The following is an 18246-nucleotide window of genomic DNA, read 5'->3' as shown; positions in this document are numbered from 1 at the left end:
AGATAATTTTATTATGTGCACATAATCTTATTTAGATGATTTCAATAGTATTCAGAGGTCAGAAAGCACATAAGTTGTTAACTGATTGTATTTCCCTTTCTTGAAACCTTTCTTGAATAATAATTATATTACCCTTTCTTGAAAAGTGGGATGATAACTGTATTACAACCCTGTTCTTACAGGTAGATAAATGAAAGTGTACAGCCACCTACAAGATTGATAGCAGAGGAAGGAACGAAGTTCTGGAGCTCTGCCTGCCAGTTGTGGGCAGCAGCCTTAGCCATCCCTCGCCTTTTCCCCTTTCCTCACCTGTTAGGATTTGAAATTCTTCAGTGAAAGTATTCACAAATACATGTGACTGGAAGGGATGAGAAAAGTATCTGCACGAGATGCTTCTCGCTGCTGAACAGAGCTAAGCCTTATACGTACTTTTTACTTCCTGCAAACCGAGCTGTTGCTAGATACTACCACAGTCTTGCAAAGTTCTGATGAGAGAGTGCTGTAAGCAGAATGTGTATCCTAATTTGGGCTTAAGGACTTGTAAACATCTCAATTTATGGTTCTTCAAGCAGCATTTAGTGACTCTGGACATGTGGGGGCTCACATCAAAAGCCACCTGCGTAAGGGCAGTAGGTGCAGCAGTGAGTTATGTCTTAATGTTATGCCACATTCTTTGTCACTACTATTTGTATACATATGTCTCTGCTTATATGAAGTCTCACCCTTTGGCCTAGGTTTTTAATTAGCATCTTATCAAAAGACAAAATGACAGAAAATACACAGAACAGACAAGTCTTTGTGCCATGGCAGAGTTCCCATGATAGCGCCTTACTTTTGCCCTCAGATGCAACAAAACCAGGTCACGTCTGTTTTGCTTGTGTTGAATACTGTTTGGAATTCACAGCAGCAGTGAGGGCTTTTACACATGGGGATGGTGGAAGAAGGATTTATGGAATTGGAAAGAATTAACTTAATGAAAGAGCATTTTCATGTTTTCTGAGAAAATGTTAGGGAAAATAAAGGAAATTGTCATAGCTGATGAAAGCATTTTATTTATTGATCCCTTTATAATCCTTTGTTGCCTTTTTTCTCCCTCATCATATGGGGATGCATGCAATGTCGGCTGTAGTATTCCTAAGCAGGCTAACCTTCCTTGTCCTGTAAATACTCACTTGTAAATGATGGTTTATATAGCGCCTGAAGTGTGTGTTGTTAGGTTCTTTTAATATAAAAAGGCTACATAAAACCATCTTAAATAATAACTGCACTTGTTTTAAACAAACTGAATGTTCATTAGAGGGCCGAATCTTCAGCCATTGCACCTACTTAATTCCCCTGCTGTCAGGTCCACTTTATACAGGTATATTCCCTTTGCTGTAGGAGGCATTTGTGGTGTGAGCCAAAAACTGGTACTTGTATGACTGAAGATGTTGAAAGTGATTTTTGAGATGGAGTAAGTCTATGTTCCCTCCACAGTTTAGGCAACCCACCCTTGGGTTTAACAGTGTGCACAGTATCCATGTGAAGTGTAGTAACTAATACTATTTAAAATAAGTACAAAGTAGGCACCTTAGCTGAGGTTGTGCAAATGGATTTAGCAAAAGAGATTAAATTGTTTCTTACAGGTTTTTGGTTTTATTTTTTTTAGCCCATCCTGCACTGTTTTCTGTAGGGCTGCTTTTCCATTAGAACATATGATCTTCTGAAACACTACAGGAAAATGTCTCTGGCTTTCATTTCTGCCACAAGGCACAGCTGTCTTGGATTACTTGATAGAAGATACCCTGAGAGTGATGAAGCTACTCAGAGTGAACTATGGAACTGTGAATGGAGAATCAAGTAGTATGCTGACTGGGAGAGAACCAGGATAAGACCTATAAAGCCTGTGTCTGTGGGACACAGATAGTGGATATAAGTGAAGATCACACCAGCAACTAACACCTTATAAATAAATCTTTCATTTTCAGTGTTCACCATTGTAATACCAGATTTGAGGGTTTATTTTTCGTGTAATAGACACTATGGCAGTTTTCTGAGAGTTTCATATCAGAGTATTAGAAATGAAATAATGCTTTACACGAAGTTTCTTATGAAACTAATGGCTCATAGATGCAGCTGGCTTTCTTTTTTATCTCATAACTATGCAGAAGGGGTAACAGTGATAAAAGTGTTATCATGTATTTAATGCCAGGGCAATGCTAGCCAGGTTATCACAAGCAAGACTCTTAGGATGTAAGTTAAGTAGGGATAAGCATGCAGAATGATTAATAAAGCAATCAGAAGAGCTCAGATCAATAAAATTAAGATGAAAAAAAGATTGTTTTCCTGACTGCTGTGAGCCTCATTGTCCAGTCTAGCATTTTCATCAGTGTAAAACGGCAGTAAAGTGAATGGAGAAGTCTGAGCTGGCAGGATTCTACTCTTGGCTCATGCTCAGATGAGAATGCCATAATTGATGGCATCAGATAGAAGCCTTTTTATCTTTTACTTAAGTGTAGAAAGTAAGTAATTTTAGAATTACTAGTTTATATATTACAAATAAGCATATTTACGGAGGGGCATTTTGTATTAATTACAGCATTTTATATTATGTCAGCATTCCAACAAGATGAAGACTCTGCACTGCAAATTGTATGCAGGTATTTCAGCATCTGCGCCATGGTACCCGGTATCTGGTACAGTGTTATCTGATGATTTTTAAGTAGTTTTACTGCCTGAGCAACAGCTTCTCTTAGAAACATAAACCTATTCATTTTAACCTCTAAGCTAAATGCAGTTAACTGCTGACTTAATGGGGCAATAGCATCTTTTGCTTGTTGCATTTGCTGTACATGTTTATGATCCAGTCCAGTGTCATTTCCCTATACGTGGAAGTCACTAGGAAACAAAAATGCACATCTTGCAGAATTTAACCTGTAATTTTATGCTCCACAATGACACATACCTACAATAATCTGACAAAATGAAAGCAACACATGTCATATCAGCTTCAAATAAATATCCTGTCTGCACAGCAGCTGCCTTGAAAGAGAGCTGATGTAATGGTGTTATATCAGCAGGAGCTACTAATCTCAGATGCTAGTGGTTTCAGTACTGAGGGAGAGGATGCTGTGGCAAGTGGAGGTCATTCAATATCTTCTAGCACTTTGGACAAACATGGCATTTTGGACTATCCCTATTGATGGCAGAATACAGTGCTGATGCTAAAAATTGCTGTTGCAGAGCCACTTGTGCAGGTAATCTGCTCGTAACAGCAAAGTGTCTGTTCAGATGGGCCTGTTTATTTTGATGCTTTGCAGAAGCCACTATTTTTCTTGGAAGCTAAAGGCATCCTTTAGGCTTTAGTGGTAAAAAATGTGTCTGAGGTAGCAGAAATGTGGGGTTTTTTTAGATGTTTAACCCTGTTTAGGAATACAGAATTGCTTTCTAGACCTTTTGTCTCCTTGGTGTCTTAGATGACTAGTTTTGCCAAAAAACAGGAGCTGCCATGGAGGAGCTGCAGTGTTCTGGTAGGAACACAGGATAATCAGGATCCGCACAGCAAGCACATGTCTTTTTCTTGGTCCTCCAGCAGGAAATAAGAAGGATGCTGAGAGAATTTTGCTATTTTCAGTGTCATGAGGTGGCACATATGAAGAATCCTTTTCCTTGGCAACAATTCCTGAGCCATAAGGCTGAACCTGTTTACCCAGGCACAGTGCCATTCTGTCAGATGGGCATTGACACACCAATTGTAGAGACCCTGTGTTGTACATGCATCAGGTGTGAGTGTCCCAGATAGGATTCCTAGCAAAGATTGTCCATATGTCTGTTCATTCTAATTTTATATTCCCTTGTTCCGTTACGAATCCAGGTATAGGTCTGATGATGTTTCAAAAATAGAGAACAGCTTTTTTCTCCTGTAATAAGACCTCTTGCCCACTTGTATAGGGGATTGGAGTAATGCTTTAGCAGGAGTTTTTAGAAGGCAAACTTTCCTCTCTAGCCTTACCAAACCCTCTCCTCCTGTATTCACAGAAATGGGAGCTTTATAAATCTTTTCCTTTCTAAGCTAAGTCTCTGTAGAATCCATCAGAGTATATCTAGTAAATCTTTGGCACCAAGCTACATTTCACATGCACAGCAGAGTGGAAATCTCTGTTCAGTCACTCTCTGCATTATTTTACAGGATGTTTTGCCTGAACTGGTAAAAAACATTGAGGTTTCAGGGTTCAAGAGCGAGCACAGCACTGGGAATTGTCTCCCTAACTGCTCTCTCACAGCAACCACCTGCTTTTACTCTTGATTTCCTCGCTGGTCTTGGTTTTCTGTAAACTATCAACACTCTCAGCTTTGCTCTTGCTCTGTCTTAGATATTTTATATGGCTATGGTGCAACATCTTATTTTACTTATTGAACTCCTTTTTGTCTGTTTAATTTTCATGTGTATTGAAGAGATAAGGATCTGGTGTCTGTGGAATGTGCACAGTGATGCCAGGTCATGCTCTTCTCTGATAGCTGAAGCAGTTGCCCTGGCATCCAGTTATTTATTACAAAGCTTTGATAATCTAAATTTCTTCCTTATCTCCTGCAGTCTGTGCCATACTAATGCAGCAGATTTGAAAAAAACATGACATAAATCTTAGTTTTCCTTATAATCCTTTTGGAATTAGCTTTACTGCGTGCTGGGGCTGCAGAGCCAATGACTTTTGATTTTGGTTTTTAATTTAAATGCTGAATAATGGGTTATATTTTTCTTCTGGCCCTGTCATGTATAGTTTAGATTGGCTCCATAGTGGGCAAAAGCAATATATGTTTTGATTGTGTATATTTCTATGAATGCTGAGAATAAGCAGTTCAAATGTATGAAAATACTCATCTTCCTTGAAGCCTTCCTAACTTGCCTCTATCTACATACATACTTTTTTTCTCTCACTTTTAAAACACAGCTGCCTCTGGTTGGCTGACCCAGCTTTAGCTGTGTATATGACTACAACATGCACTTTAATGCACTGTAATTTTCTGGGAAATTTTAAGTAAAAGAATGATTGCTGTGCGTTGTTGCATCTCACTTACTAGTATCCTCTCCCATTGCTAAAGCATCCTGTAATCTTAAGGACTTCAGTTACAGAGCATAGATCATAAAAGCAACCTGCATAAACCAGTGCTTAGATCCAAAAAACCTGCAGTTCAGACTGCATGTGAATAGTTTGGTGCTCAGATATTTTGATTGTGGGTTGGGATTTGCCATTTTCCAAATGTTTGTATAGTACAGTCCAGCATGATACAGCCATACACATTTGGAGTTCTCTAGGCAATGATATAAAAGCTAAAATAATGAAGACAGCCTCATCTGCAAACTGTAAAGAGTGCACAGTGGAATACTCCTTTCAGTTTAACATGTCACCATTCAGTTAATGGAATGAACATCAGTACTGCAAGGAGAAATCTGCATCCCCACATACCTCGTTCCATTAGTGTGTCTGGATTTCTGGTAAAGCAGAGTGTTGGTCCTTCTGTCAGTATGTTTAATTAACTTCAGCTTTACTTTTGTTTCTGTAATTTACAGTCAGTTAAATCATAAATATTGTTTTGTGACTGATAGAACAGTATGTAATGGTCCTCATCTTGTATCCTTTTTAGTCTGAATGTCGGATCCTCTTTGTAATTTTTAATGACAACAATTTTTATTATATTGCTGGAACTTTGCCCAGGGTAATTTTGTCTTTTGCATATATTATGTGATCTAGAAATGAAACTGCAACAGAAAGCTGCTACATCCGGCATCTTCTATAGCTGCATAGTTATGTTAAAAAATTCTTGGACCTAGTGCAAGATGATCTGAAATTGAAGTTAATGATACACAAGGCAGCTGAGCTTTCTGTAGCTCAGTGGAAGAGAGTTGCTCGAAGTATGAATATATCAAGCAAAATACAAGTGAAGGCAGAACATGTCTGCGTATGAGCTCTGATCTGCAGTCATGGAATCCTAGAATGGCTTCTGCTGTAAGGGACCGTAAAGCTCATCCAGCTCCAGCCCCCTGCCATGGGCATTGCTCCACGCCCCGGCCAACCTGGCCTTGAACACTGCCAGGGATGGGGCAGCCACAGCTTCTCTGGGCACCCTGTGCCAGCGCCTCAGCACCTTCACAGGGAAGAGCTTCCCAGTACATAATCTAAATCTCCTCTCTGTCAGTTTAAAGCCATTCCACCTTGTCCTGTCCATATATGCTCTTGTAAAAGCCTCTCTCCAGCTTTCTTTTCAGCCTCCTTTAGGAACTGGAAGCTGCTTTAAGGACTCTGGAGATCCTAATTTTCTCTCTGAAATTCTAAGTTTAGTGACAGTTTTACTGTATGAGAAAGAGGGACAAGGTTCCCCAAGATACAGATGTGTTAGCGTAATTCAATGCATTGAATAAACATCACTTGGGAACTTGAGGGATGGTTCTGCTGTGGAAGATGATACACTGATGAGAGTTTGCAAAGTTTGTGTAATTAAATATTTCCTATTCCCTGCTTTAAGTTTATGATTTCTTTGATTATTTCTTTCTAGCTCAACAAAATTCACCAAAAATCCATGAAGGCTGGTGGGCATATAAGGAGGTGGTCCAGGGAAGCTTTGTTCCAGGTAAGTGTAATTTAAAAATCTTAGTTTTTATTAAATAGTGTTTCATTGGAATTAATATAGTTGGGTTTGGAGGACATTTTTGTGGTTTTGTTATTTTGTCCATTGCAGAGATTTGAAGTACACAACTACTCAACATCACATTGTACAGAAGCCTGGGAAGGTTTTTGTCAATACATCATCCAAAGACCATGGCTGTTTTCCAGGAAAGAAACCACTTTGGTGACATTCCTGGTTTCGCTTTGTAAAATTAATGTGATGCTACTTTGTGAATATATGTTCTGTCTGTAAAAATATGAATGGGAGAACTGAAAAGCAGTGTTGTTACCTCGATGAGTTTACTTATCTGATGCAGCACTTCTAGATAACGTATACAAATTTAAGAGTGTATTAGGAAAGGAACTTAATTGAAACATCAACCTAACATGCGAATTTCATTCTTTTTTGATTTGGAAACAGAAAACTGACTGAAAAATGAAATCCTAACCTGGCTTCAATAAGATTTAGTAAGTGGTAAATAATCATTAGGTAGCTAAAAGGATCTAAATAAGCAACAGCAGTGGAATTTGATAGGCAAAAGTGAAATTCAGGCTAGCAATAGCATGGCATTGCTCTGTATTGGTACAACTCCTCCAAAACATGTATTGCTTATCCTAGTGGTATAGACCCCTTAAGTTTCAGCTGGTCTGAGTAGGCCTTGGCTTGTTCTTTTAAGCTCTGGATCTCTCTAACACATTTCGGATTTAAGCTGCCTGAGACACTCATAGTTCTCAGACTGATAATTGTTTGGGTTTTACCTACATTTCACACCTGATCTTTTTGTGCTCCCTTTCTCTAAATTATTTTATTCTTCCTTTCAAGCAGAATTACTTTGTTGGGTCTTCACTGTTCCATTTGACTAGATGTTTCCATTTAGGAGAGGAGTCAGGAAACTTTAGCAACCTCCATTTTCTGTTCAGTTGTTGGGCAGATTTGATGGCACATTCCTCATTCAGTAAGCTCAGAAACATTCAGTGAGTGTATTGTTCAGTATGTTCTCAGTGCAACTGAGATGAATATGCATTCATTTCTGTATACTAGCTATACATTATAAGCTGAAATAGTGCTTCAAGTTCTATCATGAAAGCACCATGAAAATTGCTACATGATCTTTGTTTCCTCCAAGTACTAGAAAATACTACTTAGCCATTGTGTGAGCTATTCCTAAGAATCTGTAGATCTGATCTATCATCAGGTATTTTGATTGTTGTGACAACAGTTACAATTTGACAGTCATTTGAAATACCCAAAATGCTGATTATCTTGATAGGACTGCTACTGCAAATGAGATGAAATATTTCAACCCACAAGCTTCTGGCACTGAAATTCTTATGAAAAGCACATAAAAAACCCAACATCTACAAGCCTGGAACTTAATTACATATTGATGTAGCATAAAGTAGCTTTTCAGATTTACTTGACAATGGTTTGGGCTGTCAGAGGCACTGCAGTGTATTGTTATGCCTGTTTAGTTCCTAATGTTGATAACAGGGGAAGAAGCTTGGAGAACATAATCACCTGCTTTCAAGAAATGTCACCTTCCTGATCTACACGACCCAGGGAGATGCCTAGTAGAAACTGGGTGAAAAAAATAACAGACCTTCTCATCATTTCAGCTTAAAGTTATTGAGGGAAATAATTTGTCAGCATGTAAAGGAACGTACGTGATCAGGTAATGCTTGTGGTGTTGTAGTCTTAATATAGTGAGAAATTTGGGCTTTGGAACATCATTAAAAGATTAAGGGGGAAACAGTCATTACTCAAACATCCAAGAGGGAAGACCTCTTAAGAGTAGTGTGGAGGGAAACCTCCTTAATGAGAGAACTCTAAGTTACCCATACATGTTGAATATGGGACTAACCTAGCACACATCCTCAGGAATGGATCCATCCTCCAGAAGGACACTCCTCACTGAAGTAACCATGAAGTAAGCAAGGGAAATTTAGGTACACCTTTCTTGCAGACTGTCACATTTCTTCCAAATTCAGCTGCAACCTGTAATCATCGGCAGAAGACAGAAATCCCAGGATTTTTTATAGAACAAACAACTAATTTTTTTCAGCAGCACCTAGATTTTGGAGTCTTTGAAAGCATTTAAAGCATTTCAAGGATGCATTTTATGGTTATGATCTCAGACTAACACATCACAAAGGATATGTTAGTGCGTATTAAGTTTATCCGCAATGTTAGCAGTTACATATCAGATCTCACATGAGATGCTAATTAGCACCTGAGAGGTGATGACTGCGAGGCAGTCTGACGAGCTAGAGCTGAAGTTGCTGACTGACGTGCACTGAAGCAAACAGCTATGGCCATCTGCTGAGATATTTCCTTTCCACAGCTGTTTGTCCTTTTGCAGGGCTGGAAGTTACCACCTCCAAAGATATTAGAAAGGAATATTTGTCCAAGACTCTGTCACTGTAGTTCAAAACTGACATCTGAGCTAATATGATTGACATGAGTACAGCTCTTTAGTTGCTTGAGGGAGCAAGCACAAGCATAGAGATGACTAATTGGGGGTAATAGCATTGTAAAACACTCCAGGATGAGTTGCTGGAGTTTGTCTGTCACGGCTTTGGCTGCGTGAATACTTTTTGCCTACTTCAAAAGCAAAGTAACTGTCTTTCTTTGAACTATCACTTTTCATGTTTAGTTGTGTAAGACTGCATTTAGGAGTGTATCACAATGTGCTGAGGTTAGAGTATGCCAGTCATAATTTTTTTTTTTCTTAATATCCTGGTTTGGATGCATTTAAGTCAAATCCTAACAAATCCCCTTCTCATATAATGTGTTCATCTGGACACAGGTTTTTTCCACTGAAAACCAGCTAGGAGAGGATACAGAGAAGAGGGACAAAACCCATAGAATCATAGAATGGTTAGGATTGGAAAGGACCTTAAGATCATCCAGTTCTAACCCCACTGCCATGGGCAGGGACACCTCACACAAGACCATGTCACCCTGTCCTCGAATACTGCCAGGGATGGAGCATTTACCACTTCTTTGGGCAATCTGTTCCAGTGCTGTATCACACTGTCTTTCCCAACTTCCCTTTTTGTACTGCTCAACAGGAAAGGGAGCACCAGTGACTGACAGGCTCTCTCACTACAGCAACTGACAGGTTCTCTAACTACAGTGACTGTGGCTCAGGTCTTAGTGCTGAGCCTTGCAAGTGAGGGTGAAGAGTTCTTGAGAAAGGTGCATCAGCGGGTGGATCTGTGTATATGCTCCTGATGCATCAAATACTCTCTCCTCTCTCACCTTTGCTGAAAGCAAAGAATTGCTCCTATGATTTAAATCATGTAGACAAAATAGCAAGTAGTGCTTTAAAATGTTAATTGAATGCAAATTAGGTTCCAAATTAAACTTCAGGGAATGCTCAAGGATGAAGAATGAATACTTTTTTTAATACATGTTGATTTGCACAGCAACCAAATAATCTATATTCTTACACGCTTTTAGTACGTAGACTTTTTCTGGTATGGAATGTCAAAGTAGTTCACAGTGGGTTAAAATACATGTAAATAATCTTTTTCATACCTTTTGAGTTGCTGTGGCTGTGAATACGTATCACTGAAGTAGTGCAAGTGTTTTCAGGATGGCAAAGGCAAAATATTTCAAACTATTCTGTGCCATTTCTTATATTTCAAATAGATGCACGTAGCCTTTGATACTCTCGTGTGTCTGATTGTATTGATTCTCTTCATACGGCTCCTGTTTTTTTCATAGCATCATAAAAGTGGGGTTTGGTAAACATAAAATATAATGGTGGTTAAATCTCATTTGTGATTATGGAATTCACTTGCCAAAACTCCATCCTGTTACTGAAACTTTGGACTACATGTTAATGTGAAGGCAGAAGTGTTTCTTGTCCAGGGAAGACACAATCTTCATGACACTGAATTATACCAACTCTAAAGTTACTTTACAGGCTGATAGTGCTAATCTTAGGTAAGAAGAGGAAGTCCATCTTTACTGGATAATGGGTGAACTTTGCTGAAGGAGCAGATAATGTTCTTTTCCTTCCTTATCTAAAGGCTGTAAAATAACTTTAATTCCAGATAAAGATCTACATCCACTATGATTCATTGTTTGCTATAGATCACCAAATCAAAGGTTACCCATTTCCCTGAGATTCTGAGATGAGAAGTCCCTTGTTAATAGTTCCTTTCAGAACTCATTTTACTATAAAAGGGAAAAGACTGCTAGAGATTGATAATGCTGCTCCTGCCTTTTGCAAGGATCATGTTGATGAGATTATGCCCTAACATAGACCAGCTGGCAAAGCTGCACTGACTCAGAAGGAACATGGGCAGTGTTTGTGAAGCACTGAGCAACTCCTTCCAAGAAGGAAATGCATGAATTTGGAAATGATTTTCTAAGAAAAAGAATCCTGAAACAATTGACAATCTTGGTCAAGGGTGCCAAAACCTGCTTTTAAACTTCCTTCTATTACCACGTGCTTTTATTGTGGCCCACAGAGGCAGTTCAAATGTCCCTACTTTCTCTTCTGTGGGCTTTAAGATTTCTTTTTATTACATTTTTAAGATTTTCTTTTAAAGTACAAATTTCTTTATGCACATGTCCAAAAGTAACCTTTGACTGTCAGTGTAAGAAGCATGAACTGTTTGTCCATGGCCTGAAACTAAGAGATACAAAACTTCAAACCTAACACATCTTAAATTTTCTGAAAGGCTCATGTATTATGCCACCCTCCAATACACAGGGACCTATTTCATACACTGAGACGGGTGATCACTTCATTTGGCTGCCTGAATAATATAAACCATAAACCTGCTGATTGCTCCTCCTGCATTGCTCTTATACTATCTATAAAATTTCTTCTAGTCTTATTTTGGGACTTCAGGAGGCTGCAGCATCACTCACCATCTGGTGCATTTTGCTTGTCAGTGAAAACAGTGGTGCTGTCTGAGCTACAGCAGTGTTTTAAACAGTCTGTGCACAGACACTCTTCAGAATCAGTCAGTCTGGTGCCGATTCTGAACAATTAACCAGCCATATATAATTATTTATTGAAACAATAATAGCAGTTTTTCTTCTATAAAGCAATATATTGGAACACTTCATTTCTTCAGGGTGATAGAGCACAGATTCTGGAAGTCATTCACTTACTGATTCAAACTTAGGTTAGTATATATAATATTTCAATTTTGGTTGTCACAAAGATAGCTCGAAGCAAATCTATTCTGAACCAAATATTTTCTTGGTTTCTTGCTTCTTTTGGTGATTCTGCAGAATCTGTTTACAATTCATGTAACTAGAAAGGAGTTAAATATAATTAAATGTAGAAGCCATTGTCTCAGTTTCCAATGAATTGTTGATACAATTCATTATTTTAAAATAGCAAGGAACAGATGAGTTGATTGCTTTTAATTTGGAAGAAGAAATGAACACTATTGAGGGGAGACGTTTGATGGCCTTAGTTATAATACAAACATGGCAACGTTTGCTTGTCTTCATATGAATTGTAACCAAATTACAGCACTAAGTTTGAGAGACATTCACATTAGTAGTAGTTTTGAACTAATGAGGCTATTGGAGTTGAGTCTGTAATTCTGAATCTTCCATAAAAATGTAAAGAGGCTGTTCAGCAAGTGACTCACACCTCAAAGGTTTGATTTATCCCTGAATTTAAATGTGAAAAAAAAGAGGAATTTAACATATTAGGATCTGAGTAGGGTTCTATGTAATATTGTACCTTCGATATTATGCCTACAGAGGGATGTACAGTTCCACGGGATACAAGTTGATGTCCAGGCTTAGCCAACAGTTAGTCTTATTAAAAGGGTTTTATGGGGACTGTGTCTAAATTAAAGCTGAGTTTTCCAGATTAATGATTTTGTGGGTTGGGTTTTCCTGAAAAAAACTCCAATGCTCCTCTTATGTGGATGCTCATATTTCACTGGGAGTTGAAACGTCCTGTAGTTGCAACCATTTTGCAAACAGATCTGAATACTGGTTTTCCCCCTAAATTTCCTTCACTCCTTTAACAAAACAAATAAATATATTTTAGAGAGCAAGCAATGTGAACTGACCACAGTAAAGAACTCTGGAAGTCTAAGATTTTAAACCTTGCCAGATTTGTGGTTGGCCCCAGTTCTTTGCTAAAGTGGCCTCAGATCCCCTTTCCCTTAACAGCCTAATTATCTTTCTTGGGTGTGTTTAATATCCACAGAAGACAAACTGCATGTAGCAGATGTATCTCGGACTTATTTCATTACACTGACAAGACTGAATGATTAAAGTTGTGTTCCTGTCTATTTCTAGCCACAGTCAGGCGCTGCAAAGGTCAAGCCTTCCCTTTGTAACAAATTCCACACTGGATAATGTTGTACCTTGCTGTGTTACCAGCTGCCTAGTACTGCTCATACTCCTCCTGCTGAACTGCAGGTTCCTCCTGCTAGGACCAAGCAATATCACTCTCCTGCTTCAGGACTGTACTAATATGGAAGACCTTTGAGGCAGTAATCTGCAGATCCGTGTCAATCATTGTACCTCACACTTTGCTGATAGATTAGATACCAATTTTAGGCATAGCAGTACTCTGATTACTTTTTGAAGTTGAAAATCCTCTTTCCCACTATCCTGAAGTGGATGTATTTACCTTGCTTTGACACTAGTATGGGTTATAAGAAATAACAATTAAATACCACTAATTCTTTAAGACAACTGTAGCTGGTAGGGCTACCATGAACTGCATGGATGACAGCTTCTAGCTGGGAGGCAGCTTAAGAGATGGCGGTTACCATTTGGGCATTTATATCCTCAAACAGGAGAACAGGGGGCAGTATCTACATCTGCTGTCTAGACAATGTGGAGTTTACAATCATTATGGAATCTTGAAGACCTACAGTTACTGTTGGTTAAAGAGCTGCTCTTTCTTCAGATTTAATACAATTTGTGTTTTTTAAATATTATCCCAGTCCACTTTGAGCTTGTTAAAAGTGAAGAACCCAGCAAGCCCACCTCTGTGATCTTTCAAGGGTTCATCATTCCGTGATGAGCACATCCTCTTAAGCTTCTGCTTAAAAGAAGGATCATTCCTGTGCAGGACCTTTGATGTATCATCAAAACTTTGGGGGTTGGAATAAAAAGGTATTAGGAATCTTTTCTCAGGTTCTTCACTATGACCTAAAAGCAAAGGAAGGAATTCTAAGTATAGATACTGGTATATATAGGAAAGAATTTATCATGTTCTTGACAAGCTCAGTATAAAAGCACTTGAAACAATGGTCCATGACTAATATCTGAAAGTTTGTAAATCCTTACAATGAAAGATTATTCAGGATAGTTCTGAGTGCCAGACAGCAAGGCTTCTGTGTGTTGGTGCTGCTGAGTTTATGTATTGGTATATTGGAGAAGTTTATCTTATCTTATCCCTTGACAGGCTAATCTTCACACAATATCTTAGTTGTTCTTGCCACCCTTTGGCAGTAGACACTTTGATGGCATCCATGTCCTACAGGAGTAGAATCAAGGCACAGTGAAATCTGATAGATTTCTGGTAGTGGCTGCTTAGAGACCTACAGAACTTTTCTAATCCAAACTGAAAGCGAGTAATGACATCTGCTGTGGTTGATTATGTAAGGAAAGGACTTGGAGCTTTGGCTATTAATTACTTTGTAGTAGTAGTCCTTTTGTGTGCATGTGTTTTTATACAAGACTGATAGTAGCAGTCATCATTTTCTACATTAAAAAAACCCCAAATCCTTTCTTTATAGTTTTTTGTTGTATAGTGTAAAATAAGTTAGAGTCCTGTGGAGAAAGAAGTCACTGAGAATAACAAGGAATAGGATTTTTCTGTGCTGATAATGTTATTCTGTAGTGGTATGTAGTTGGGCTTAATCAGAGAATAATCATTCTTCAGCTTATGTTTGCTTAGGTACTTCTCCCATAGATCTGTATGGGATGAGATAGAACTGGAAGGAATCGCAGTACATTGGGGAAATAGAGGTAACGAGTGGCACTACGAGGCTGCTTCTCTGCTCCTCCTGTCGTTATCCCACTTACCAAAAATACTCTTGGGAAGTGCTTTGATGAAAAGAATTATGTTTTAAGAGTACTACAATTACAGTTTACAATTATCAGTTAGGAATCCACCTCTTATTTCACTGAGACTATTTACATCAGGATACTATAGTGACGTGGGGGAGATTATTCCTAACTGTTACATGGTGAGGAACCCACCCAGCACTACTGAAGATTTTATATGAATACAGCATGCAGTTTTCAATTCCTACATCGCGTTAGTAGAGTTTAATGTCTAGGATAGAATTTGCTGCTTCATAGAGGAAAATATGGTCACTGCAGCTACACCCTTATCTGCTGTTAAAGTACACTCCTGTGAACTAAGATCACACCACTGCTCTGTACATGGTTACACAGAGTAACTCTGCTCATATTGTCATTGAAAGCTTTACTGCTGCTCACAAGGAACTTGCCTGTCAAACTCTGTCTAATGGAGAAAGAGGTCAAAAAGAAAAGGAAATGAGGCTGTAGCTACATCACATCGCATGCAAGTATTTTCCTCATAGACTGCTATGATTCAAATTGTAAATACAGAATCAGAAGATTGTTTTATCACAGTATTTATTCAGTAGCCTGTGAGAACTTCATTTCTGAAAGTACCATGTGTGCGTGTGTAGGATTACTCAGACTCTTGCCTAAGGGCTTGCTAGTGACCTGATAGTCTGAAACCACTCATTTGTACTCAGTGAAAATTCCCTCCTCTTGTAACACCTCTTTAAAAAGGTCAGTTGTGAATTCACTGAACCATGAATCCATTGAACACACTCAGGAGCAAAATCCATGCTCATCATTTACTGTGTCTGCCTGCATGTAAGAACATGGAATTATTATTTGCAGAAGTTTTACTGCTGTTTATATGCTTTATATGTTTATATGTTTATATGCTTTATATGTTTATATGTTTATATGCTTTATATGTTTATATGTTTATATGCTGTTTTTAATGTTTACACATTAAAATACAACTACTGTATAACATCACCCCATGATGGCATTTCTGGGCACATGCTATTTGTGGTCATTGAAAGAGTAACTATCTCTTACAAAGGAACTCACAATAAGATAGAGTCACCTACTTAATGCATTTCCAGCTACCTGCTGACCCTGCTCAGAGCTGTAAATTGCATTATAGTTAATGACTCTGGCCAAAGGAGGAAGCTTCCTGAATGTTATTGATTGGGGGTTGTTTTACTACTGAAAATACTACTTTAAATTGTCACTTTTCCCTTTCTGAATAGAGTGTGGGTTTATATTAGGGCACTTTTTCATTTTGTACTTATAAAATGTACAAAAATGCATTAGTGTGTCCAGACCAAGCAGTCACCAACTTTATAGTCAGGACATAAACCCTGAAAATAACAGCATAACATCATAATGGGAAACCTGACAGGTCGTTAACTACAGCTGTGCAAATGGCACTGCTATAACTCACAAGTGCTTGTACGCAACATCACAGCCTCCAGCCTTTCAGTATCTGCTTGAAAGAGAAAAATACTGAAGTACACAGCATAAGATAACCGGGTCACACTGGAATTGTTCACTGACTCGGGAGCACAGAGCTGATAAGTGTTTCACCCCAGCACAGAGAAGGGTCTTTTGGATCTTTTTATGACTTCCCCCTAATTTATCTTTCGATCTTTAGCATCAGTTATAGGGGCTTAAGTGAAGAATGAAGGTCTTTACACAGAGAGGTCATTTTACAAATATGAAATGAGATTTAGGGAAAGATGGATAAAGTGAATTCAAGACAACAGTGTGGAGGCTGAGAGAGAAATAAGCCACTAGTTTAAATACCTGTGTCATCGGGCCAGTCTGCTCAGTGTCCGTGCGCTGTTGATTAGAAAAAAGGCATTCCTGCTGATTCCTTAGAGAAACCCATGTCTTTTGGCTGACTAAAACGAAGCGGTACAGCTGCCCCTACAGAGAAGCAACAGTAGGCAACAGGATGGGCACTGTGGATTTGGCATGCCTGCTTCATGTGCATTACAGATTTTCCATTTCAAAGGCTCATTTTAATAGAGCTGAACAATGTTACAAGATTATTTGCAGTGGAATTTTGGCATTAGCTCATCCTATATGTTGTAACTTCAGACGTAAGGAAAGCAGAAGAGTGGATGTATGCAGGCCAAGTAATAGCCAATTGCACAGCCACTGTATTTCAGTTTAAAAACAAACCCAAAGGTTGAAAAGCACTAGCATTTAAAAAATGACATTTCAATCAGACGGTGAGGAGATGGAATTTTTCTTCCTTGCTTACAAGAAATACTTTGGTCTCATTGGGTTTAGCAGTATCTCTGCAATCCAGGCGTTACTTTATTCCTATACTAGAATAATTAGAAAGCAAGTGTGGCTGAAGTAGTCCCCACAAAAGCCAGCCACTGCCAGTTCTGAAAATCCTAGGTTATTGCTTTTGTCTGAAAATAGGTCCCACTGAAAACAGCAGGATTTGCTTGCTGAGACAAGTGCTACATCCCTTGAATAAGGACAGCAGAAGCTGATAAATCAATATTTACAAGACTGTATTCCTTTTACAATGGTTTTATTTAAAACTATCCTTTCCAACTTTAACAGGAGAGAAATTACTTACACAGCTGTGCAGCGTAGGCACCATCTCTTTTCTTCTAGAGTGTTTACAATGCAATTATATTAATAATGTGCTTTTTGAGGATATCATGTTTTAACACTGTATCCTTTGTGTCTCATGGAGGGGAGGGCCTGAATGGAAGGAATAGAACTTTGTACTGGGATGGTGGTAGTGTTGCCACAGCACTAACAGCTGTGGGATGAATAGGATGCTCAGCTCTGAGAGGAGCTGCTCCTTCCAATATCGGACAGATGCAGCTCAAGCCATAGCATGAGCCAGCTACCCTCCTACAACATGCAGCCAGGAATGATGGCTAATTACCAGCTTTAATCCCAATTTAGAACTGCAGAATTGAGCTGTTCTGTATGACTCAGAGAACATGGCATGTAACATAGGAGAAAGCATCTTAGATAATGTAGTCAACCTTTCTGTATTTTCGAACTAGGCTACATAGGCCATGGCTACTACCTGCGACTCCTCGAATGCTTCCATCAGCGCTGCCTCCGTACAATTCTAAACATCCATTGGACTGACTATGTGTCAAATGTTACTGTCCTTGAACAGGCAGGGGTCACCACTATCAAGGCCTTAGTGCTGAAATCGCAGCTGCGCTGGGCAGGGCACATCTCTAGGGTGAAGGATCACTGCCTCCCTAAGATTGTGTTTTACGGTGAACTCGCCACCGGTTACTGCAACAGAAGTGCCCCAAAGAAGAGATATAAGGGCTCCCTGAAACAATACCTCAGCCTTGGCCATATTGACTACCATCAGTGGTCCACCTTGGCCTCCAATCAGGAGACTTGGAGACACACCGTACATAACGCCGTTGTCTCCTTTGAGAACACACACAGAATTAGGCTCAAGGAGAAAAGACAACATAGAAAGAGTTGCGCCCCGCCTATACCACCCAAGGAGACCTTTCACTGTGCTTTTTGCAACCAGATTTGCCTATCCCACATTGGCCTTTTAGT

The 18246-nt window shown here is 39.0% G+C and overlaps 1 protein-coding gene across 1 annotated transcript in view; it reads left to right on the top strand.

Moving 5' to 3' along the window:
- The window catches only part of CA10 (carbonic anhydrase 10), a gene marked incomplete at both ends in the record, with an annotated part of 191188 nt that overhangs the window by 28356 nt on the left and 144586 nt on the right, over window positions 1–18246 (top strand). The window contains one exon of the mRNA XM_080629096.1: window positions 6532–6606. Within this exon, the coding sequence (XP_080485222.1) occupies window positions 6532–6606 (75 nt within the window). The remainder of the gene's footprint in view (window positions 1–6531; window positions 6607–18246) is intronic.

This window comes from Psittacula echo, assembly GCF_963264785.1.
Source record: "Psittacula echo genome assembly, chromosome: 14".
NCBI lineage: Eukaryota > Metazoa > Chordata > Aves > Psittaciformes > Psittacidae > Psittacula > Psittacula echo.
This window is presented reverse-complemented; position numbering and strand designations above follow the sequence as displayed.